Source organism: Rhinoderma darwinii, chromosome 4 (assembly GCF_050947455.1).
Source record: "Rhinoderma darwinii isolate aRhiDar2 chromosome 4, aRhiDar2.hap1, whole genome shotgun sequence".
In the NCBI taxonomy this organism is placed as follows: Eukaryota; Metazoa; Chordata; class Amphibia; order Anura; family Rhinodermatidae; genus Rhinoderma; species Rhinoderma darwinii.
Genome location: NC_134690.1, coordinates 191949908 through 191976456, shown reverse-complemented (window position 1 = coordinate 191976456; position 26549 = coordinate 191949908). Strand labels below are relative to the sequence as shown.

General features: G+C 42.6%; 1 protein-coding gene across 1 annotated transcript in view; it reads left to right on the top strand.

Moving 5' to 3' along the window:
- Positions 1-209: 209 nt before the first annotated feature.
- Positions 210-26549, top strand: part of COL9A1 (collagen type IX alpha 1 chain) — a 126698-nt gene continuing 100358 nt past the window's right edge. The window contains exons 1-5 of the mRNA XM_075864152.1: positions 210-223; positions 470-543; positions 2235-2312; positions 3286-3418; positions 4380-4776. Coding sequence (XP_075720267.1) covers positions 210-223; positions 470-543; positions 2235-2312; positions 3286-3418; positions 4380-4776 — 696 coding nt within the window. The remainder of the gene's footprint in view (positions 224-469; positions 544-2234; positions 2313-3285; positions 3419-4379; positions 4777-26549) is intronic.

Below are 26549 nucleotides of genomic sequence, written 5' to 3'. Positions count from 1 at the left end.
GACCCCTGGCAGAGCCCCCTGCAATAATACACAAGCTGTACACTGTACACATGCTAATAGCTGGAGAGGTGGAGCCCAGGGCAAGTCAAACAGCTTCTCATTGGCCTGGAAATGCTAAAGAATTATACTCCCTATAAATAATTAGATCCCTTCTGAAAAATCTCAGTGCCCACGCATAGCAGGGAACTAATGCCAATGAATAAGGAACCATGAAGGGCATATGGTAAGAGCAATGATTTTGTATCCAGTATGGGATAGTAATAATATTTCTATTACAGTAAATAACAACTGTATGACTTTAATGCAAGACATTTGCTACAAGTTGTAAACAGTTGCACTATGTGATTCTGACTATGGGGGTTCTATAAAACATGGAGACTGTTAAACTAGTCTGCATACATTAAATATTCATAAATATACAATATTTGTTTAGTATTTATCACCCACTAAACAAACTTTCTTCTAACAGGAACCTTCCACTTGCCTTGTACACAATCAGCTTCCTAGGAACCTTGGTATATGGCACAATTGAGCATTACACAAGTAAGTTATATCTATGATCTATGGCTAATAATTTCCACTATGTATATACACAAAGAATAGATAGATAGATAGATAGATAGATAGATAGATAGATAGATAGATAGATAGATAGATAGATAGATAGATAGATAGATAGATAGATAGATAGATAGATAGATAGATATGCAATAGATAGATAGATATATATATATATAGATAGATATGCAATAGATAGATAGATATATAGATAGATATGCAATAGATAGATATATAGATAGATATGCAATAGATAGATTCTATGTTAGATAGATAGATAGATAGATAGATAGATAGATAGATAGATAGATAGATAGATAGATAGATAGATAGATAGATAGATAGATAGATAGATAGATAGATATGCAGTAGATAGATAGATCGATAGATATGAGATAGATAGATAGATAGATAGATAGATAGATAGATAGATAGATAGATAGATAGATAGATAGATAGATAGATAGATAGATAGATATGAGATAGATAGATAGATAGATAGATAGATAGATAGATAGATAGATAGATAGATAGATAGATAGATAGATAGATAGATAGATAGATAGATAGATAGATATGAGATAGATAGATATGAGATAGATAGATAGATAGATAGATAGATAGATAGATAGATAGATAGATAGATAGATAGATAGATAGATAGATAGATAGATATGAGATAGATAGATAGATAGATAGATAGAAATAATGGTTTGAGGAATATTATTATTATTGAAACTTTTTGCAAACTGTCATTAGTTCTGAATTGCAATGCCCAAAGAACTTAACTCTAAAGTAAAATCTTGCCAGTCTCTCCTTTTAACTAACAACCCCTACCTACGAGATGGGGCTGGCTAATAGTGGCATGAATTGCCCTTTGATCCTATAAAGTTGGCTTGCAGCCAAACAGCTATAATTGCAGATACAGTACATGTTACATTGAGACTGAAAGGTGTTTTTGCACGGCTAATGTTGTTTAAAGGAAAGACCTGTACAGACTGGACCACTGTGTAAAAAAAAAAGAGCCTCTGTGTAAAAGTGGGTGCTCTGCCCAGAGGCCACATCTCAAGCCCCTGTACTCACAAACCAGACCTGAGTAACATTTTCCAAAATGTTCCTGGGTCATATTGAACTCGTTTGTAAAGAAAAATGTTTATTTTTCCTGAACACAGCGAGTGCTTTCAGAAAAGCAGACCATTGAGTGTTTAGATTAAGGTGGTCGTCTATTTGATCTCCCCTCTCTACTTCTTGTAAATGTCAATAAACCGCAGCCTGCCTGCAGCAAAGCCACAGTCCCTGTAGACATTCCTCCCAAAAATGAGGGATGGGGGTGCTCACTGAAGGGTGACCTCGCCCCTTACAAGCTATGCCTTACAGTCCTACTGTAATGGATGTGGTTACTGTATGATTACTTGATATGCAGTGAGGCTTGTTCTTCTCAGAGAGGGCCTGGCAGTTCTCATGGAGAACCAATAATGTCATAGTTACACTTAGCCAGATCATATTGAGATTGGAATTTAATATCACAATTATATTGAAAGCTGCAAAGGATAACTCAGCGCAAAGTGTTAAATATAACAAGTAACAACCCTACTTACAAGGAACATGTAATGACCTGACAGGTAGTGTCGTTTACATACAGCCTTTCTATAACTTACTGTAATTTTTCTTTTTAGGATTTCCATTCAATCTAAAATTCCATAATGTCCAGCACAAATGTCCACCCATCAATGGTGGACAGGATGACCTACCAGGTAAAAAGAGACCTTGAAAAAACGTATATACTTTTATGTACTTTATGCATGGCCATAGACATTAGATTTTATTAGTCAGATTTGCTGCCATATGCTTCCCTGATGTAAAAGGAAACATGGATTGAACCGGGTAGAATTTTCTTGTCCAATCAATTTAATCTACAGGAAGATAAGCGGCAACGAAGGTATCTGACATCCGCTTATCTCGCCTGCTCTATTTAAGTAACAAATATGGTAGAATGAGCCTAATGTGCATGTTAACACGACAATTGTGGCTGATAACTGAGAGACAATAGCTCATACACAATGATGTAGCAGGCGTCAATTTGTATTTCATGATTATTTCATTCAAACTAAATATAAAATGAATAGCTGTCGTCTTCTCCAAAGTCGTAGAAATTTTGATTTAGGTGATACTTAGAATTGTCTGTTTTTTTAGGAAAGCTGTTTAATAACCAATGTAACTGCTATAAAAACCTTGTGAAGTGGTTGTCACACAGCTCTTCTAGACAAATCTGCCTATTTATGCAGAGATGTATTCCTGATCTATTATGGATGCAATACTAGACTTGTGTGCCATTCAGGAGTCTTGGAAAGCTGGGTGACAATCCCTGTTTAGGTGCAAAGGCGGTCATATTAATTGTCATCCATTTTCCAGAAACATATATGAATAAGAAACAATTTTAGCCAAGGACTTTACTTATTTGTAATCACAGATAACCGAATGGCAAACTGATCCTCCCTACACTTGTACATTGACTAACATGTTGCTAATATTGGCTGTTTTCTGCAACTTGTGCGCCATGAATACTTGTATACGCTACACTGCAAGCTTCCCATTCCCAGGAGTGCACCACAATTTATATTTGTTTCTATTTAGAGGACTAGTCCTATAAACATGTTAAAATTCAACTCACTGAGAGTGGTCTAGCTCCTCCACAATAAACATGAGCTTCTCATTTGTCTGCCATAGGCTTTGATCTGATTTCCAAGTTCCAGATAGACAGAGCTGCTTCAGTTGGAGCCATACAGACTGTTGTGGGGACATCGCCATACCAAGTGGCCTATCAGTTGGGAACAAACGTTGACTTCAGGATTCTGACTAGGTGTGTGTCTTCCATGTTACCTATAGATCAGTTGTGATTTTTTATTAGCATGTATGACAAGGATGAACAGTATTTGTTTTATGTATATCATTAGTATTTTGTGGGGCCCCACTTTAATTTGTTTCCTGCTTATCCAGATGGCTTTGATTATATTTAAAGCAAACTTGTGGATAAAAGGCCAGTGTAAACAATATGATAAAGCAAATAAAGTACTGTAATGTCTTGTCATTTATGTGTATTAGTAAACAAATGAAATTCTTTACAAAGTCAGTATTTTCTGTTGTTTTTTCTACATAATCTTTTCCAAAATATTGTCAATTAGCTCCCTCTTGTGACATAAGAGAGGCAGTGCAGGCGCTGTTCTTAGATAGTGGTGCTGAAATTCACTTGGTAGGAAGGATTTAAAAAAATCCTTATTGCTTATTATTATTATTATTATTATTAATAATTATAATTATGATTATTATTATAATTTTACTTGTGTTAGCAGCAGAATCACCTCTTTAGTTGAAATTGCCTTCATTACAAACTAGGAAAGTACACAGACTGGGATCATTAGCACAATTGCTGATCGCCCACTTGACTTTTCAGGCACCTCCATCAACTATGCAAAGAGGGCAATCAATCAGAAGAGCAATTGCCTGGATTGGACAATTTAATTAATAAATCCAATTAGGCTAATTTACCTTCTGTACAGAGATATATTTTATGTTAAATTGCTCTTTACATTCTCTACAAAGATATGTTTTATGTTTAATTGCTCTCAAACTTGTTAGCAATTTCTTTAAATTAAGCAAGTTGCTCAGTTATGAAATGAAATTTTCAATTTTTAGAACTTACTTTGCCTGTATTATTTTACTGCAACACAATATAAATATATAAAAGAAAGAAAAGTTTACTTTATTGTTTATTTTGTCTGTGAGTAGCTCATCCTTTTACACCTGTCATGGTATGCTTATAGGCACATCTATGGCGGCGGGCTGCCAGAGGAATATTCCTTTATGTTTACTTTCCGGATGAAGGACAGCACGAAGAACAAATACTGGAGTATCTGGCAAATCGTGGACTCTGAAGGAAAGCAGCAAGCAGCTATTAATTTTAATGGTCCTAAAAAAGCCATTGAGTTCTCTTACAAGGGAACAAATGGGAAATTGAACACAATCACATTTGCCCGTCTCCCCTTCCTGTTTGACACCAAATTTCACAAAGTTCTATTTAGTGTGCTAAAGGATAAAATCACACTTTATATTGATTGCATCAAAGTGGATTCATTCAAGCTGGTTCCAAGAGGCAAAATTAGCCTGGATGGCTATACTATCATAGGAAAACTGAAGAGTAACAATGAAGTATCTGTGCCGGTAAGTGCCATTTTCTTCAGTTTCATTTTTTTTTATAAGAAAATTGGACCAAGTCCTGAACTAATTTGTATAATTTACTGTAATCATGTGTTTTATCTGATGACCAGATTTTTATAATCATGTTAATTATTTCCTAGGAGTACTGTTATTACTTTGATTTTCTTCTCTTAGGCTTGCAACACAATTTCCATCCTAATTGTTTCCTTATAAAATTCTTAGAATGGCAATTTAGTCTATTTATAAAGGGTCTAGTGCTGATCAGCATGAGACTAATGGAAATACTATGTCTTACATGATGTATGATGACCTCACACATACTAGGAGTCATGAGCTGACACACTTCTTAGAAAATCACTCTCACTTTTCAATCAATTACAATAAAATGTATTTCTGTAGAGCCACATGGGGTATAGTGACCAGTCATTACAAAATATACAGCGGAAAGCGTAAGGGAAAGTATGGTGTGGGTTTATAGGGTAAGCCCGCTTTATACAATGGATGTTAGCTCCGTATTTCTTCTCTAATGGCCGTAACTTCTTAGATGTCGTGGCCAATAGTGGCATTTAAGCCTTTAGACAAAAGGGACGGCTCCCTCAGTCACCCTATCGGCTCCCTTGCGACACGATGTCGGGTGCCGATGGTTGTCCTGGTGACCTAATGGAGACACCCAGGTCTGCCTATTAAGCGCTAAAAGTACGATACACTGCAATACATAAGTATTGCAGTGTATAGTACCAGTGATTGAATAATTGTTTCTTCATGTCCCCTAGTGGTATTAAAAATTGTTTTAAAAAAATTAAATAAAGTTTCTAATATTATGCAAAGAAATAAAAATATTACAGTTCAAATAACTCCCCTTTTAAAAAAAATTCACTAAAGTAAAGTAAAAAATAAATAAAAACCAAAAATAATTGCTATCGCCGCTTCTGCAAAAGTCTATTATCCAATGGGTGAACTCCGTAAAAATAGAAAACACCAAAATTGCTGTTTTTTTGGTCACATGTACACCAAAATGGTACCAAGCTATAGCATGCCCCACAAAATACAAGCTCTCATACTGCTCCATCGGTGAAAAAATAAAAAACAAATTGCTTTTATTTCATAAAAATTAGCAAAACATAAAAATGCTATCTAAATTTTGTATCACCAGAATTGTATTGACCCGCAGAATAAAGTTAGAATGTTATTTTTACTGCTTGGTGAAGGCCGTAAAAACAAAATCCAAAAAAGCAATTGAGGAATTGCTGTTTTTTTTTCATTCCATACAAAAAAAAAAAATTCAGTTTCCCAGTACATTATATGGTACATTAAATGAAGCCATTAAAAACTACAACTCATCCTACAAAAAAAAAAGCCGTCTGTCTATGTCGACAGAATATAAAAAAGTTATAACTTTTGTAAGGAGGGAAGAAATAAAGGAAGTTAAAAGAACAAAAAATGGCTGCGGCGGGAAGGGTCTGCATGTAAACAATGTCAGATGGGCATAGGAAATGTCATGTGGTACTTTTGGTCTATCATTCAGCTTTGGGGGTGTGATCTATTTGCATCAATGTTTATATTCAAGACTAACATAGTCAACTAATTGCCCAAAAAATAAGGGTGGAAAAATAATGACCAAGATGAAGTTGAGTCTGATTATTAGGAGCACATTTCTGCAGGTCTCAAATTACTCTCCAGCATTATGAATTATTATTTGCTATTATGGAATAGTAATAGTTAGTAGTAGTTATGCTTTAGTTAGTCATTATTAGACTCAGCTACAAGGGTAGTTATGAGGATAAACGACTTTTAGACAATCTAGCCACAGTTCGTACTACCATCCTATTTCATAAACATCCCCCTTAGTCTAACTTTAGGGCACACTTACATATATCAGACAGATTATTATCCAGACCTAACCAGGCAAGTAAAATATGCAAAGTTAATGTCTCACTGAAGAAATCTTTTATACTTGAGGTTTATATCAGTAGCCTTGATTTCACTAGGGATATATTTTCCTCATAAATCTAAAGGTATGACTAGAGTTGAATTGTCTAATTGTTAAAACCATTCCACAAATGTCAGTTTCTTCGACCCTTGATAGATATACCATGTGTAATGGTACAGGGTCGGGAGACGACAGGTGAGCCATAATCTACCCGCAACTCAATCCCTGCCTACTTGCACAGCCCGTACTAAATGACGGCGTACAACTGGGCAACAGTCCCTACGCTCAGTAAGTGCAAAGACAGACAACACAAGACAAGGGCACACAGAAGCAAAGGGGAGTAAGGGCAGTTGCCCACGGAAAACCGTGAGCAACAGGCAGTGGTGAACGAGCCAAATCAATCCAGGAGAGTACGTAGTAGCAAAACAGAGCAGGAGAATAGTCAGGCAAGCCAGGGACAAAAAGTTACAGCTATGAGGTAAATAGCAGGAATAGCAGAGCCAGGAAACAAGAGAATCACAGGCAAGGAACATGCTGCAAGTGAGGGTATAAATAGATCAAGGGCGGGAGCTAGAACCGTCAGGCCAGGCTGTGATAGGTTCACCCTCTCCTCAACCTGCAAGCCTGAGTGGTAACAGATCGAGTCACTCTAGCAGACCTTGGAGCTGATGAAGGCTAATTAACCCCGGGCGTCGACACAGAACCTGTGTCAGGCAAACCCTTTACAATACTCCCCCTTTTATGAGGGCTACTGGACCCTTCCTAGGTGGGCCTGGCTTGTTGGGGAACCGAAGATGGAACTTCCTAAACAATATACCGGCGTGAACATCCCGGGCGGGTACCCAAGTCCTCTCCTCAGACCCGTATCCTCTCCAATGGACCAGGTACTGGAGGGAGCCTTGGACCATCCTGCTGTCCACAATCTTGGCTACCTCTAATTCTACCGCATCAGGAGTGAGAACAGGGACCGGAGGTTTCCTCAATGTAGCCAAGGACGGGGAGCAGCCTTTCAAGAGGGAGGCATGGAACACATTGTGTATCTGAAAAGACGGGGGTAACTCCAGCCGGAAGGAGACAGGGTTGAGGACCTCAATGATCTTGTACGGCCCTATATACCGGGGAGCAAATTTCTTTGATGGAACTTTAAGGCGCAAATATTTTGAAGACAGCCACACCAGATCCCCGACCACAAATAAGGAGTTAGTTGAACGTCTTTTATCTGCCTGAGTCTTTTGGATGCTCTGGGACGCCTCAAGGTTCTTCTGAACCTGGGCCCAGACTGTGCACAGTTCCCGATGAACGACATCTACCTCGGGATTGTTGGTACCACCAGGTGTAATGGAGGAGAACCGTGGATTAAACCCAAAATTGCAGAAGAAGGGGGAGACCCCCGACGAGCTACTGACGCGGTTATTAAGGTAAAATTCAGCGAGGGGAATGAAGGAGACCCAATCATTTTGACAGTCTGAGATAAAACACCTTAAGTATTGTTCTAGAGACTGATTAGTCCTCTCCGTTTGGCCATTAGTTTCAGGATGGAAGGCAGAGGAAAAGGACAGATCAATCTCCAGCTTCTTACAGAAAGCTCTCCAAAACAATGAAACAAATTGTACCCCTCTGTCGGAAACAATATTGACTGGAACCCCATGGAGACGCAGGATGTGTTTGACGAACAAGGTAGCTAACGTCTTGGCATTGGGTAGTTTCTTGAGGGGTACAAAGTGGCACATCTTACAGAAGCGGTCTACTACAACCCACACCACCGACTTGCCTTGGGATGGAGGCAGATCGCTGATGAAATCCATGGAGATATGGGTCCAGGGTCTCTGGGGAATGGGCAAAGAACATAGTAAGCCCGCAGGTCGGGACCTGGGAGTCTTGGACCTAGTACAAATTTCACAAGCGGCGACGTAGGCCTTAACGTCTTTAAGCAACCCAGGCAACCAATAGGTTCTGGAAATGAGGTGCTTGGTACCCAGGATGCCTGGATGGCCAGATAGTGCGGAGTCATGATTCTCCCTGAGCAACCTTAGCCGGAATTGCAGGGGAACAAACAGCTTGTTCTCAGGAAGGTTCTCGGGAGCAGAACCTTGATCAGCCGCAATTTCGGAGGCAAAGTCTGAATCCACAGAGGATATGATTATACCTGGGGGCAAAATACAAGCGGGATCCTCCTCAGGAGGAGGGCTGGCCATAAAGCTACATGACAGAGCATCAGCTTTAATATTTTTTGACCCAGCCCTATAGGTAACCCCAAAGTTGAATCTCGTAAAAAACAATGCCCATCGAGCTTGTCTTGGGTTTAGCCTCCGGACAGATTCTAGGAACACCAGATTCTTGTGGTTAGTAAGAACCGTTACCTGGTGCGTAGGCTCCTCCAGGAAGTGGCGCCACTCTTCAAATGCCCATTTAATGGCTAAGAGTTCGCGGTTGCCAACGTCATAGTTTCTCTCAGTGGAGGAGAACTTCCTGGAGAAGTAGGCACAGGGACGGAGATGGGTGAGAGACCTAGTACCCTGGGACAAGACAGCACCCACTCCCACCTCAGAAGCGTCAACCTCCACGATGAATGGCTCCATTTGGTTAGGCTGAATCAGCACTGGGGCAGAGACAAAGCAACTCTTAAGGATCTCAAAAGCCTGAACCGCCTCCGGAGGCCAGTGGAGGAGATCAGCACCTTTACGAGTGAGGTCCGTAAGAGGCTTAGCGATGACCGAGAAGTTAGCAATAAATGTCCTGTCAAAATTAGCAATCCCCAGGAAGCACTGTAACGCCTTCAGGGAGGCAGGGCGGACCCATTCTGCCACAACCTGAACCTTGGCAGGGTCCATGCGGAATTTGTTAGGAGTGAAGATTTGACCCAAAAAGGGTATCTCCTGCACCCCAAACACACATTTTTCGGTTTTAGCAAAGAGTTTGTTTTTCCGAAGGGCATGGAGCACCTTCCTGACATGCTCAATGTGGGAGGACCAGTCCTTGGAAAACACAAGTATATCATCAAGGTACACTACAAGAAATCCCCCCAGATAGTCTCTTAAAATCTCATTTATGAAATTCTGGAAGACCGCGGGGGCATTATACAACCCAAAGGACATGACGAGATATTCGAAATGACCTTCGGGTGTATTAAACGCAGTCTTCCACTCATCCCCCTCTCTGATCCGGATAAGGTTATAAGCCCCCCGAAGATCGAACTTAGAGAACCATTGGGCCCCCTGAACCTGATTGAAGGGATCAGGAATCAAAGGAAGGGGATATTGGTTCCTTACAGTGATTTTATTTAAACTTCGGTTCGACAGACCCAATCTAAACTGGCACCTCAAGGCAGGGTCATTCCACCGAGAAGCTACACACCACTTCCTAAAGTCAGGACAGTACTCCTCAACGGGTCTCTTACCCTGACATAAGGTCACCATCTTACTCTCGGCAAAGGCAGTCTTGTCAGTCTCGTCATAGATGAGCCCTAGAGCAGAAAAAAAAAAAGGTCAACAGAAGAAAGTTCAGGGGCATCAGGAGCCAAGGAGAAGGCCCATTCCTGGGGGCCATCCTGGAGCAGGGACCTAATTATACTCACTTGCTGGCTCTCAGAACCTGAGGCGTGGGGTCTTAATCGGAAATAGAGTCTACAACTCTCCCGAAAAGAGAAAAAAGTCCTCCGGTCCCCTGCGGTCAGGCAACTACTACCTGGGTAGCATCACGCTGGTTGAACCTCTGAGCCAGGTCTTGGACCTGTAGGGAGACACCCTGCATTTGCTGAGCCAGGGCCTCAAGGGGATCCATAGTAGAGTCAGGGACCAGGGTATGAAAAGGTATGCAGCCTGTGATTATGTAATGGTACGGGGTGGGGAGACGACAGGTGAACCCTAATCTACCCGCAACTCAGTCCCTGCCTACTTGCACGGCCCGTCCTAAATGACGGCGTACAACTGGGCGACGGTACCTACGCTCAGTAAGTACAAAGACAGACAACACAAGACAAGGGCACACAAAAGCAAAGGGGAGTAACGGCAGTTGCCCACGGAAAACCGTGAGCAACAGGCAGTGGTGAACAAGCCAAATCAAACCAGGAGAGTACGTAGTAGCAAAACAGAGCAGGAGAATAGTCAGGCAAGCCAGGGTCAAAAAGTTACAGCGGTCAATCAGGTAAATAGCAGGAATAGCAGAGCCAGGAAACAAGAGAATGACAGGCAGGGAACATGCTGCAAGTGAGGGTATAAATAGACCAAGGGCGGGAGCTAGAACCGTCAGGCCAGGCTGTGATAGGTTCACCCTCTCCTCAGCCTGCAAGCCTGAGTGGTAACAGATCGCGTCACTCTAGCAGACCTTGGAGCTGATGAAGGCTGATTAACCCCGGGCGTCGACACAGAACCTGTGTCAGGCAAACCCTTTACACCATGCTTATGACTTGACTTTAGTGGTAAACATTGTTAGTGTTTCAGTTGCTCTTAGAGGGGGTTTCCTTGTACCTGGAAACCCACATCTGAGCCGTTCATTAAAAGCGTTAAATGATAAAATTAATTCTGTAACTACTAGCTCACTGCATAGGGACTTATTATACAGTTCAATGGAAGCTGTATACATTTTTATGCACTGAGCTCCCCCTAGTGGTAGCTGCACACAAACGGAGATTCATCATGTACAGTAACTATGACTATGACTGTGTGAAGGGAAGCAGAGCTCTGACCCCTATAATGAATACGATTTAGATCAGTTGCAAGTAGGCAGTTCAACCTCTTGTGCAACTCTTTGTGCACCACGCTGTGCTAAAGCAGAGAGCGTACTGCACATGTAGTAAGAGGTAACAGTGCAAGCGCGAGATTAGGGTAAATAGTACTGTAAGGTCGCCATAGCCTGGCAACATCAATCCGGAGGAGGGGGTGTGTTCGTCAGTGAAAAGAGGTGCGCTTGCGCTGGAAAACTGCCTACCCAAGTGGCACTTACATCTAATTTTCATATAACTAAAACACTGTTTTCTCAAAAACTACTTGGAACTGCAGCATAAAATAGGTATGTGGGAAAAGGGTTTTTTAAAGCATAGACATTGAATGGAGCGGCAGGTGAATGCTCGACCACTGCTCCATTCAAGCTCCCCCTTATCAGGGGGGGGGGCAGTGAGGAGTCTGGAACCCTGTTCTCTCGATCTGTGGATGTCTCATCAGTGGGGCCACCAGCAATCAGACAATTATCACCTGTCCTGTGGATAGGTGATAATTGTTGATGCTGGGTCAATCCCTTTAAGATATCATGTATCCTTAAATTTGCAGCTGCAATCCGATCTAGTGTTAGCCATAGTAGTAGTAAATGTATTATGTGGACTCTGTACGGTGATATGATGTGAGCTCTGTGCAGCGATATTACAGTATGTGGACTCTGTATGGCGCTATTATGTGGACTCTGTATGGCGCTATTATGTGGACTCTGTATGGTGATATTATGTGGACTCTGTATGGCGCTATTATGTGGACTCTGTATGGCGCTATTATGTGGACTCTGTATGGTGATATTATATGGACTCTGTATTATGATAATATGTGATTTCTGTATGTGACATTATGTGGACTCTGTATGGAGATAATATGTGAACTCTTCACAGCGATATTATATGGACTTTGTATGGCAACATTATGTGAACTCTGTATGGCGATATTATGTGGGCTCTGTACAGTGATATTATGTGGGCTCTGTACAGTGATATTATGTTAGCTCTGTACCGTGATATTATGTGAACTCTGTATGGCGATATTATGTATGCTCTGTTTGAAGATATAATGTAAGCTCTGTATGATGGCATTATGTGGGCTCTGTATGGCTGTATTGTGTAGGTCCTGTATATCGGCCTTCTATCATCTTGGTAACCTGGATTACCTGCATTTCATTATATGGTGAGGAAAACGAAGTCCCTTGATATCTACTTTGGCTATGGCATATGGTAGCATGCCCTCATATTAGGTTAGATATATGCTATACTAAAACTAATCCATTGGAACAGTGTTTCCCAACCTTTTTTGCACCGAGGACCAGTTTGTCCAGGGAACGGCGGGGCAGGAGGGGGGGGGGGCAGTTGTTAGAGTCAGTTCACACATTGCGTAAATACGGCGTATACCTGTATTATAATTCTTGTATTATGCTGCGGAAAATTCCCAGCATAATACAGTAGCAGCAAAGTGGATGAGATAAGACAAGTCTCATCCGTACGCTGCATAAATACTGAGCAGTAAAAACGCTCAGAAATGGACCTGCATTGCAGAATTTTATTCCGCAACAAGTCAACTGTATTTGCGTAAATGCTGCTTATTTGTTGCGGGTTTTCCCCATTAAATTCAATGGGAGGTAAAATACACAACAAATAGTAGCAGGGGCATAGCTAAAGGCTCATGGGTCCTGGTGAAAGAATTCAGCTTGGGCCCCCCTACCCCTCCCCAACACCACCAGACCCCTGCTCGTGCCTATGCCCATCCACCTTGCCCAACAGTCCCCATGGATGCCCCCACAGTATAATGCCCCCATAGCTGCCTCCATGGTATAATGCCCCTCATAGCTTCCCCCACACAGCATAATGCCCCCATAGTATAATGCTCCCCATAGCTGCCCCCTCAAAGTATAATGCCCCCATAGTATAATGCTCCCCATAGCTGCCCCCTCAAAGTATAATGCCCCATAGTATAATGCTCCCCATAGCTGCCCCACATAGTATTATGCACCCCATAGCTTCCCCCACACAGTATAATGCCCCCATAGTATAATGCCCCCCATAGCTGTAACCACACAGTATAATGCTCCCCATAACTGCCCCATACAATATAATGCTACCCATAGCTGCCCCCTCAAAGTATAATGCCCCCATAGTATAATGCTCCCCATAGCTGCCCCCCTCAAAGTATAATGCCCCCATAGTATAATGCTCCCCATAGCTGCCCCACATAGTATTATGCTACCCATAGCTTCCCCCACACAGTGTAATGCCCCCATAGTATAATGCCCCCCATAGCTGCCCCACACAGTATAATGCTCCCCATAGCTGCCCCATACAATATAATGCTACCCATAGCTTCCACCACACAGTATAATGCCCCCATAGTATAGTGCCCCCCATAGCTTCCCCCACACAGTATAATGCTCCCCATAGCTGCCCCATACAGTATAATGCTACCCATAGCTGCCCCCTCACAGTATAATGCCTCCCATAGCTGCCCCCACAGTATAATGCCCTCATAGCTGCCCCCATAGTATAATGCTCCCCATAGCTGCCCCCATACAGTATAATGCCCCCCATACAGTAAAAGGCCTCCCATACAGTATAAGGCCCCCCTTAGCTTCCCCATACAGTAAAATGCTCCCATAGCTGCCACCATATCAGCCCCCCCTCCCATACTCAGTATAATGCCCCCATATGTGCCTAGTAAAAAATAATAACATAATTACTTACCCATCCCCGTTCCGACGACGGGTGGAGGATTCTTCTACTCCAGTCTGTGCTATGAGTGACTCGGCACAGACAGGTGCGATGATGTCACAACATCGCACCTGCCTGCGCCAAGCCGCTCACGGCAGAGTGAATGCTGGGGCAAGGAACTGTCACTCTTGCTCCAGCATTCAATTCAACTGTATCTGAATTCTAAGGATGCAGATGCAGATGGAACTGGGACCAGTGGGGGTCACATGGGATGAAACATCATCCCAGGAGGCCGGCCTGGATGACGTTAGAGGGCCGGCCTCCTGGGATGACATTTCATCCCATGTGACCGCCACTGCAGCCAATCCTGGGATGAAACCGGAAAAAAGAGTAATCACAGCACCGGAGATTCAGAGTGAAGTACAATGTAATGGGAATGAACATAAAGAACAGACATATCCAGCCAAGAACCCAATAGACTACTCCCTTATTTCAATAAATGTATCCTTCACTAACTACAGGAGCTGGTAATACTTGAAGGTCATGTGCAGGCAGGTCAAAATCTGCCTCAAAATTCCTGAGGGAATTTTGAGGCAGATTTTTTCTGCCTGCAAAATACTCTGTGTGAACTAGGCCTAAGATTTAGACAGTATAAACTTAGACCAAATTGCGCCAAATTGATCACAGTGGTACACGCTGTATGATAAATTTGGCGCATGTTGTTAGACATGCTAGATACTTTTCCTTATACCAACTCTTGGTTGGCTTCTTTTTCTTTTGGCCCAATTTGGCGCATTTGTAAGCCCCGACCCCTTCCGGCTAAGGAATGCACCCTTTTCTAGACACTTTTTTTTTTAAAGCGTCTAGTGAGGTGCAAACATCTATTCTTAAATTAGTCTAAAATCAAATGCACCAAAAAATGCCGAAAAGACACAGTAGTAAATCTGCATCACTGTGCATATAGTATATATTACAGCATATGTCTCACGCATGTCTCAGCTTTGGAAAATGTATCTTTATTAGATGAGTCCCTCAATGATCAAAGGCAGGGGCGTAACTAGGAAAGACTGGGCCCCATAGCAAACTTTTGACTGGGGCCCCCCCTCCCCTGGGTGTCACACAACCCCCCCCCTTGTAGATAGTGCCTTTTTTACAGCCCCCCCCCTGTAGATAACGCCATACATCCCCCTGTAGATAACGCCATACAGCCCCCCTGTAGATGACGCCATACAGCCCCCTGTAGATAATGCCATACAGCCCCCCTGTAGATAACGCCATACAGCCCCCCTGTATATAACGCCATACAGCCACCTCTGTAGATAACGCCATACAGACCCCCCTGCAGATAACGCCATACAGCCCCCCTGTAGATAACGCCATACAGTCCCCCTGTAGATAACGCCATACAGCCACCTCTGTAGATAACGCCATACAGCCCCCCTGCAGAGAACGCCATACAGCCCCCCTGCAGAGAACGCCATACAGCCCCCCCTGTAGGGAACGCCATACAGCCCCCCCTGTAGATAACGCCATACAGCCCCCCCTGTAGATAACGCCATACAGCCCCCCCTGTAGATAACGCCATACAGCCCCCCTGTAGATAACGCCATACAGCCCCCCTGTAGATAACGCCATACAGCCCCCCTGTAGATAACGCCATACAACCCCCCTGTAGATAACACCATACAGCCCCCCTGTAGATAATGCCATACAGCCACACCTGTAGATAACGCCATACAGACCCCCCCTGCAGATAACGCCATACAGTCCCCCTGTAGATAACGCCATACAGTCCCCCCTGTAGATAACGCCATACAGTCCCCCTGTAGATAACGCCATACAGTCCCCCTGTAGGTAACGCCATACAGCCACCTCTGTAGATAACGCCATACAGCCCCCCTGCAGAGAACGCCATACAGCCACCCCTGTAGGGAACGCCATACAGACCCCCCTGCAGATAACGCCATACAGCCCCCCTGTAGATAACGCCATACAGCCCCCCTGTAGATAACGCCATACAGCCCCCCTGTAGATAACGCCATACAGCCCCCTGTAGATAACGCCATACAGCCACCTCTGTAGATAACGCCATACAGCCCCCCTGTAGAGAACGCCATACAGCCCCCCTGTAGAGAACGCCATACAGCCCCCCCTGTAGAGAACGCCATACAGCCCCCCCTGTAGGGAACGCCATACAGCCCCCCCTGTAGGGAACGCCATTCAGCCCCCCCTGTAGGGAACGCCATACAGCCCCCCTGTAGGGAACGCCATACAGCCCCCCCTGTAGGGAACGCCATACAGCCCCCCCTGTAGGGAACGCCATACAGCCCCCCCTGTAGGGAACGTCATACAGCACCCCTGTAGGGAACGCCATACAGCCCCCCCCCTGTAGGGAACGCCATACAGCCCCCCCCTGTAGGGAACGCCATACAGCTCCCCCCCTGAAGGGAACACCATACAGCGTCCCCCCTCCCAAAAAAATGCGACCTACAGTGTGTCCTACAAAAGACATGTATCCCCTCTCCACAAGATAGGGGATACATGTGTGATCGCTAGCAGCGATAGGGAGAATGGGGGACTGAAAGTCCCCTGAACTTCTCCATGACTAACCTCTGACTTCCGGCGTCTGCGCAGCTCAATAAAAATGAAAGGAGCGCTGGTCACGCATGCGCACAAGCGTGACCGGCGCTCCATTCATTTCTACTGAGCTGCCGACACAGACCCCGGAAGGCCGAGGTTTGTGATGGAGAACTTCAGGGGACTTTCAGTCCCCCGTTCTCCCTATCGCTGCCAGCGATCACACATGTATCCCCTATCTTGTGGAGATCCTGTGGAGAGGGGATACATGTAGTGTGGAGATCCTGTGGAGAGGGGATACATGTCGTGTGGAGATCCTGTGGAGAGGGGATACATGTCCTGTGGAGAGGGGATACATGTCTTTTGCTCTATTTTGCGCCTTCAGGACCAGACACCGTTTAGCCATTTTTAGCACGCGTTAGTTAAATGGCTCTAACTTTTTTATTTGTTGGGCTAACGACGTGATTTTTGCGATGTTTTTTCCGTAGACAATGCAGGTTTTGTTTTTTAGCGTTTTTTATACACACCTTTTTTGCTATTTTAGAATTTTTATTCATAAAGTTTGAAAATATTAGTAAAAAAATAAGCTTTTTTAAGTTTCAGCTATTTTTTTTTGGTAACATAGTTTTACCCTAAAATAGACCTTTTATTTGTGATTGTCATTGTCTACCGTAAATTTTAATATATTACATGTCTATATTAGGGTAATTGGGTCAGCGCTAGCGTTACAACAATGATTGGCGGGGGGGAACGTTTTTTTTTGGGGTGGGTATTTTATGTGTATTTATTATGTACATTTTTTTTGCACTTTACTTTATTATTTTTTTATTACTATGGTCTGTCCCTCAAAGGTCAAAGAAGACCATTGGGGAACTTTATATATATTTTTTCTTTCTTTTACACCATCTTTTCCACTGTAACTGGAGCTGCACAGCAGCCCCAGTTACAGTGGAAATCAGCCCTCTCATAGTGACGATTGTCACTAATAGGGCTTTGCTGGGTCTAGTAAGACCCAGCAACAGTCTGCCACTAACGGCACCCGGCGATCATGTGACCAGTCACATGATCACCGGGAGGAATAGAGACAGCGCCGCTGCTGCTGTCTCTATTCCTGTACACAGCGTGCATTCAGCGCTGTGTACAAGTGATCAGAGAAGACAGAAGCAGCGAAAGCTGCTTCTATCCTCTCCTCATGGTCCCCGGCAGTCACTGACAGCCGGAGACCCGACATTCAGCTGCCCGATCGCGCGGGCAGCAAGTTAAAACCCGAGCCGTAGAAAGTCTATGGCTCGGGTTTTAAGGACCCTGACCGCTGGCCGTAAAAATACAGCCAGCGGTCGGGAACCAGTTAATGGCAGAGCGGGGAGATACCTCCCTGCTCTGCCATAGTGTTCAGTGGCGTCCCGCTGTAGCAGCCATAGCGGCTGCTAGCGGAGCCTCCGGCCATGGTGGGGGCTTGTGCCGGCGGGCGACACGGGCCCCCTCATGCCGCGGGCCCCGTAGCAGCCGCTACTGCTGCTACGGCGGTAGTTACGCCACTGATCAAAGGATGTACTGCTGGGACTTTAAAAATGTAAAGCTCACAAACATATACTGCCAGCTAGGCCCATATATTCCAGTGTCATCAGAAGTCTCCAGTAGAAGTGTATGTACTGCTCACAGAATAAATTTACTCAAGATCTTTAGGCTGTGCTTCCAAGGGACATTTTTTTAAAAAATTTTTATTGCAGTTTTTAATTACTGTGAAAGACACATTTTGGAAGCACATAGTTTAAATTAGTTTTACCTGTAAAAGCTGCACAGCCGAAAACCTCATTACATAACCTTGACAATTTGAAATAAAATGCAAGCAGTTTTTTTAAAACATGTGTTTTTAAAAGCACTTAAGAAGCACATAAAAGCCACAACAAAACGGCAAGAACGGAAAAAAATGCCCCATGGATACCCATCCTTAGGTGAACAAATATTTTAGCTGATGTTTCCTCATCAAAACAAAAAAATAAAACTGAGATATGACTATGACGTGTGAATAGATCCCTCACCACTAAGGGTATGTTCACACGCAGTGGTTTCAGACGTAATTCGGGCCGTTTACGCCTCGAATTACGCCTATAAAAACGGCACCATTATGCCTCCCACACATCTGCCCACTGCTTGCAATGGAATTTACGGTGTTCTGTTCCCACGAGGCGTAAAAAGAAGTGCAGGTCATTTCTAGGGGATGTTTTTGGAGCCGTTTTTCATTGACTCCATTAAAAAACAGCTCCAAAAACGGCCGTAAAATACGCTGTGAGAAACGCGAGCTGCTACAAAAACGTCTGAAAATCAGGAGCTGTTTTTGCTTGAAAACAGTTCGGTATTCTCAGACGTTTTTTTGCTAAGCGTGTGAACATACCCTTAGCCGTCATCTGCAGATCATCCAGGGCTAAAGTGAAGTCAGAAAGCAATCGAATGTTCTAGTGTCTTAATCAATGGGAACGACAAGGATAGCAGCTGAAGCAGATACTACTGTGGACCTGCTCGCACTCCTTTCAACCTTTCAGTAGGTTTACCCTACTGTGTGCAGCTGGCGGCAGCAGGGTTCACTTTCCGCACCATGAAGAAGCTTGGAAGCTGAGTGTCTGTCATGAAGTGACATCACTAATCCCAGAGGCTGTGTGAAAAGTGCTAGGTACTAGTATAGACCGCAAATTTAGAGATTCATCTGACCACCAGAAATTGATGGCACCATTGAGCACCAGGCTTTGAATGTAGATTGTTCCTTCATCCACCAGGTACAGGACATATATATACAGCTATAATTTTCTCCCACTGTCTCTGGGTTAATACTGTGCTTTTGGGGGCATAATTTTCTTGGCATTGTCGGCACTAGTTAAGTTGCTGCCAGCAATGTTGAAGTTCAATGTCAACTGTAAATGAAATGGTAGATGGGCACATTACAAACTTTTCTATGGAGCCTCGTGTTATGACCCTGATGTCAATCCTGTACATTTTATGGAAGAAGTACTGTTTTTACCTGTGGCAATGTTGACAGTGCCGTTTTTGTGGTCCGTCATTTTTACAAGAAGAACTACAGATTTCCATTAATGCCCTCACTAGTTTTCAGTGGTATTTTTGTTCAATCATTTGCATATAGTTTTCCTCAATTTTGCCAGGTTTTTATTGCTTTTGACATCTAGAATAATGTAGTCTTCTATTAAATTCACCCCAGTATGAATCTGCTGTATGCTTATTATTCTCTATTAGCCAAACGGCATTATATTTTTGTGTGCTTTTTGGGCTAACAATAGAGCAAACCTGTCCCCATACTATGATGCTCTTACAAAGAGCAGAATAATATGATGACACATCCGCTTTAAAGTGAATTGTCTAATGTAAAAAAATAAAAAATAAAATAATACATTTTCTCATTGTGCTTTAAACAGAAGCAGCTTCAAAGCCCATTAGCCTGTAGTTACTTTGCCTTTTGTATTCATATAATACTTGTCTTTCACGTGTCATGTACATTACCATTACATACTCTTTATATTATATATGTCAGTATGCTGTAGGAAATATTGATTTTACTCCTCTGTTCAATATTCAAGTCACAGTTACACTAGTGTGCTGTAGCATGATTCTTTTCAATGCAGAAAATGAACTTGTGTTTAGGTACATATAGGTGCAGAAAATGGAAAATTGGGGAAATTAGAGAAAGTAGGATTGATAAATATTTCATATTACATTGTGAACGAAGCCAAAGCTCTGGCGTGTCTGGTTGGAGCTCTTGACTGTATTTTGTTATAACTAGCAATATGAATAGTACTCCTTACAAGTTTGCTGAAAGCTGAGAGCTTATACCTCTACGAAAATGTTAGATCCATAGAGGGGTCATTTATCAAAATTCTGTAAAATACAGTACAGCATTATAGCACCTATTTTCTACACTGACAAATAACTTTTTTCACATTTTTGTGCTATCTTTGAAATGACCAGTAGATGGTGATATTAAGTAATGCAGCATTTTTTTCTTGCCTTAGGAACAACAATTTAGCTATTTTTGGGAATCTATGGAATAAATGCTAAAAATATTTGATAATGGACTATTGTTTCTAATTTTATCAGAGCTATTAATCCTCTTAAACACTATGAAAAACAAATACAGTACATTTAAATGCTAAATTATGTTTAATCTGAATGCACTGCCGTACCCTTACAAGATGAATCTATTATACCTGATGTTTTATCGACATGGTGAAGGTTAATAAGTATTGAGAGATGCCTCGCAGAATACAGTATGATTCCCTGCTGTGTCTACTTTATTTAGTCCACTAACTTCTTTAACTCTTTGAAAACATATTTAGGGTTCAATACGAGATTGAGTTATGTATATAATTTCTTAGGATTGCATACCAACTGACAGTGGACAAGTGAAATGCAATGGAGCCTCAACATAATCTGACACTGTATCCTTGTTCCAATGGTATCATAGGCAGGACCAGTCAAAGGTCACGGCCAGACGTGGCGGAGTTTTTCCGCTGCAAATGTTGGTGCAGATTTGGGGCAGTTACGCAACGAATCTGCACCAACATTTGCATATTTGACAGGTAATTCAGACGTTGCAGAAAACACAGCGGACTTGCAACAGATTTCAGTTTTGGCATTGCAGAGGCTGAAATCCGCAGTGAAATTCCGCTGCTTCTCCGCAACAGACAATGCATGCTGCGGAGGGAAAATTCCGCACCACAGCCTATGGTCCGCAGCGGAGTTTTGCGCCACGTCTGAACTAACTTGCCTAAAAATGTATTGAAACAAATGTAAAAAATGGCCGCTGGAGAATTCCACTGCAGGTGGCAGTTGCTCAAACATAAGTCCAAGGCACAATAACCAAGTAGAAATTAGAATATATTATGCACTGTTTCCTGTGGGCAGTGAAAAGTACTGAGCTCAGTCAAGTTATATGGCTTGTGTATATTTTCTCATTTCGCTAGTGACATCTAAAAACACAGGGTCAGATCGGTCCAACAGACTTTCGAAATGCTGGGGATTTCCACAGAGTATCAGTGCCATTTTCACAGTATTTCTACAACAAAATCTGCACTAGTTACATGCGGAAAATATAATCTCTTCCACATTGAACAGGGTGAAATCCACAGTGAATATCCAGAACAAAATGAATATGCTTCGTATTTCAAAATCCACAGCAAGCTCTGATTTCCGTCTGGAAGCAGCATGTAAATGAGAATTGTTCAAATCTCATCCACATGACTGGGACTATAATCCGCTGCAGTTTTACACACGGAACATACAGCCCTACACAATAATAAGGGCACGGCCAGACGTGGCGGAATTGCTGTGGAATTCTCCAGCGGCCGGTTTTTACATTTGTTTGTATACATTTTTAGGCAAGTTAGTTCAGACGTTGCGGAAAACTCCGCTGCGGACCATAGGCTGCGGTGCAGAATTTTCCCTCCGCAGCATGCATTGCCTGTTGCGGAGACGAAGCGGAAATTCACTGCGGATTTCAGCCTTTGCAATGCAAAAACTGAAATCTGTTGCAAGTCCGCTGTGTTTTCTGCAACGTCTGAATTACCTGTCAAATATGCAAATGTTAGTGCAGATTCGTTGTGTAATTGCCCCAAATCTGCACCAACATTTGCAGCGGAAAAACTCTGCCACGTCTGGACGTGCCCTAATAAGTCCTAGAGGCACAGCAGAAGACAACCCCATTAAAACTGATTTGAGGATAATAATTTGCCAATACTGATGATATATCCTGTGTGTACAAGTACATCAATGTTTATGATGCAATTATAAGTGGACTGTAGATGTTCTGTGTAGATCAAGGGTGGGCATTCAGAATTATTTCATCTGCTGGGCATAAGGAACCCCAAACTGCTAAACTGTGTTCTATATTGATGACATGTCTTAATAGCCTTAATTTACAAGTTGTGTTCTATTTTGATGTTGTAACAATAGACGGTGTCTTCTTTTATAAGCTATGTTCAGTTTTATTATGATGCCACAAGAGTGTTTGTCTTTATTCCTACACTGTGTCTTTATTGATGATGTCACAATGGTGATTGGTTTTATTCCTATTCTAGGCTGTGTTCTTTATTTATGATGTCACAATGGTTTTAGTCTTTATTCCTAGGCTGTGCTCTTTTATAATTATGACACAATAGCGTTTATCCTTAATCGTAGGCTGTGCTCTATAATAATTTTAGAACTATAGTGATTGTCTTTATTCCTAGTTTGTGCTCTATTATGATGATGTCACAATGGTGTTAGTCTTTATTACTAGGCTGTGTTCTGTATTGATGGTGTTTCAATTATCTCTGTCTTTATTTCTAGGCTGTGCTCTTTTATAATGATGTCACACTAGTGATTGCCTTTATTCCATGGCTTTGTTCTATAGTGATGATATCACAATAGTTTTTGTCTTTATTCTTAGGCTGTGATCTGTTATGGTGATGTCACAATAGTGATTTTCTTTTTCCTAGGCTTTATTTTGTCATTATGTCAAAATAGTGTTTGACTTTATTTCTAGGCTGTGTTCTGTTGGTATGACATAACAATAGCCCGTACATTTGTTTATAAACGGTGTTGTATCATGATAATGTCACTATGGCTTTTATCTTCATATATAACCTGTTTTCTTTTGTGATGATGAAACAGTCTTCATTCCTAGGCTCTGTTCTATATAGATAATGTCATAATAGTCTTTGTTGTTATTCCTAGGTTGTGTTCTATTATGATGATGATGATGTCACAATAGTGATTGTCTTTATTTCTAGGCTGTGCACTATTATGATGGATGTTACAATAGTGATTGTCTTTATTGATAACCTGTTTTCTTTTAAGATTATGTAACAGTTTTGTTTGTCTTTATTCCTAGGCTTTGTTCTATTGTAATGATTTCACAATAGTGTTTGTCTATTTCTAGGATGTTTTATTTTTATTTGTAATGTCACAATAGTATTTAATTCTAAACTATTTTCTGTTGTAATGATGTCACAATAGTGTTCACCATCATTTATAAGATGTGTTCCAATTTGATGGTCAAATAGACACAGAGGTTGCTCCAAGATAGGTGTGTAGGTGTGGGGTACTAGTATTTTCAAATTGCCCAATGGGCAAATAAACCCCTTAACTCCCTATCGCATAAAATGTAGCTTTTTTAAAGTCATTTTTAAAATTGAGGTGTTATTTGATACGATAGAAAAGTAAAAGTAAAAAATCTGGATCAACTATCGGTTGCTGCTTATTGGTACTATTTATCATCTGTAACTTTGCTGACTGATTACTCTGTGTGTGCTTACTATTTGGCATCCTAAGGGCATGTTCAGACGTGGCGGAATTGCTGTGGAATTCCGCTGCGGACAGTCCGCACTGGAAATCTGGAGCAGACAGTCTGTCCATTGGTTTCCACACCTTTTTAGTTATCTTCGTGCAGACGTTGCGGATAACTCCGCTGCGGACCATAGGCTGCGGTGCGGAATTTGGTGTCCGCAGCATAAACTGGCTGTTGCGGACGTGATGCGTACTTGCGGCGGAATTTCTCCATTGACTTCTATGGAGTTGCAAAGTTACGCAATTAAATCCGCAGATGTTATGTGTGTTGCGTTGTGGATTGCTTTCACGAACAGGATATTTCATCATTCTGGCTGGACCTATGTGTTTCGAGGTCTATAGCCAGACTGAGATGTATTGTTTTAAAAGAGAGCATGGTGTGATCTGCACCTGAGTCTGCAAGGACTAAACCGCAGCAATTTACTTCATATTTTAGGCAAAGGCGCAACGGAATCTGCAATGCAGATTATGTGCGGCATTGATGCGGACAGTGTCTGCAGAATTCTGCCACGTCTGAACAAGCCCTAACACACAGTATTGCAGGCAGTCAGTGCTTGAACACCATGTATTGTTTTACAAATATTTACAAAAATTTTTAATTTTTCGTTTTCCCTCACATTAAAAAAGACATCTCAATTTTAACTTAGTAAAAGACAATTCCAATTTGATGGTGTCATAAAAGACTGTCTTCATTTAGAATCCGCATTCAAATTATGATGATGTAACAATAGTGTTTGTCCATTCCTAGGATATGTTTTATCTTGCTGATGTCACAATAGGCTACAGGGTTGGACTCACTCTCCAGAGTACCAGTGAGCCAGTCCCCCCAAAGGTCCAGCATAAAACAAATCCATTTGGAGCTGACTTTAGAGTCACTCACCTGCCACCAGGGTCTATTTGTTAGCTTATTTAGTTGGTTGCCCCTTATTAGCACTGCCGGTAAAGCTCGTTTATCTGAGTGAGTTAGAATAGACAACTAAAGGACTAATTTAGGAGAACAGAAAAAGAATGTATGAAATTCATTTGACATTACCATGTCAGTGAGTAGAGCTGAGCATGACTATACCACACAGCTCGAAATATATGCAAACAGTAAAAAGAAAACCTACACAATATTCAAAATCAGTAGCTACTGTATATGTAGGCAATACTACAGCAAACTGCTGATATAAGGACCAATTCTCCTAAGGGTATGTGCACACGTAAACTGCATTTACGTCTGAAATTACGGTGCTGTTTTCAGGAGAAAACAGCTCCGTAATTTCAGAACTAATTGCTCGTACTTGCATTTTGCGAGGCGTCAATGACGAAAGTAATGTGGAGTTGTTCTTCATTGGAATCAATGAAAAACGTCTGCATTTACGTCCAAAGAAGTGTCCTGCACTTCTTTGACGAGGCTGTTCTTTTACGCGTCGTCGTTTGACAGCTGTCAAACGACGACGTGTAAATGACAGGTCATCGGCACAGTACGTCGGCAAACCCATTCAAATGAATGGGCAGATGTTTGCCGACGTTGTAAAGGATCTGCCAGGCACAGCTTCTGTGTCAACGCCCATAGGTAATCAGTCTGCACCTGCTTCTATGTCTGTGAGACTGACTCCATCTTCCACCACTCAGGATGGCAGGCTTAGGAGTGGGAGAGCCTATCACAGCCTGGCCAGACGGAGCTAGCTCCCGCCCTCTGTCTATTTATACCTGCCTTTCCTGTTCCTCCTTGCTTGTGATTCTTCTCGTTTGGTTTCCTGGCCCTGCTGCAGCTTCTTGAACTATTTGTCCCTGCTTCATACTGACCCTGGCTTACTGACTACTCTCCTGCTCTACGTTTGGTACCTCGTACACTCCTGGTTTGACTCGGCTTGTTCACTACTCTCCTGCTCTGCGTTTGGTACCTCGTACACTCCTGGTTTGACTCGGCTCGTTCACCTCTCTTGTTGCTCACGGTGTTGCCGTGGGCAACTGCCCCATTTACCTTTGCTTCTGTGTACCCTTGTCTGTTTGTCTGTCGTGCACTTATTGAGCGTAGGGACCGTCGCCCAGTTGTACCCCGTCGCCTAGGGCGGGTCGTTGCAAGTAGGCAGGGACTGAGTGGCGGGTAGATTAGGGCTCTCCTGTCTGTTCCCCTACCCCCGTCATTACAGACGTATTGGAGCCATATTTTCAGACGTAAAACGAGGCGTAAAACGCCTCGTTTACGTCTGGAAATGGGTCGTGTGAGCCCAGCCTAACAATGCAGTGGCAGTCTTTGCCACCATATAAACCACGCAATTGCATGGGACCCAAGAAGTCATACAGCCTTTGTCAGACCTCTGACAGCGCTTTAACTTTCAACTGTATCTGCATCCTTAGACTAATGTACTAATGTATTGCAGTATATCGTGATTCTGACAGGCATCTATTAAGCCCTGCCGGAGGTAGGGCTTAATAGGTGTACAAAGATGGTGGACCTGGGGGCCTTCATTAAGCCCCCAGGCAGCCATAGAACCATCGCCCCCTCCGCGATTGCGTTGCGGGGGGGGGCGCGATGAGCTGTTAGAGGGGGTCACC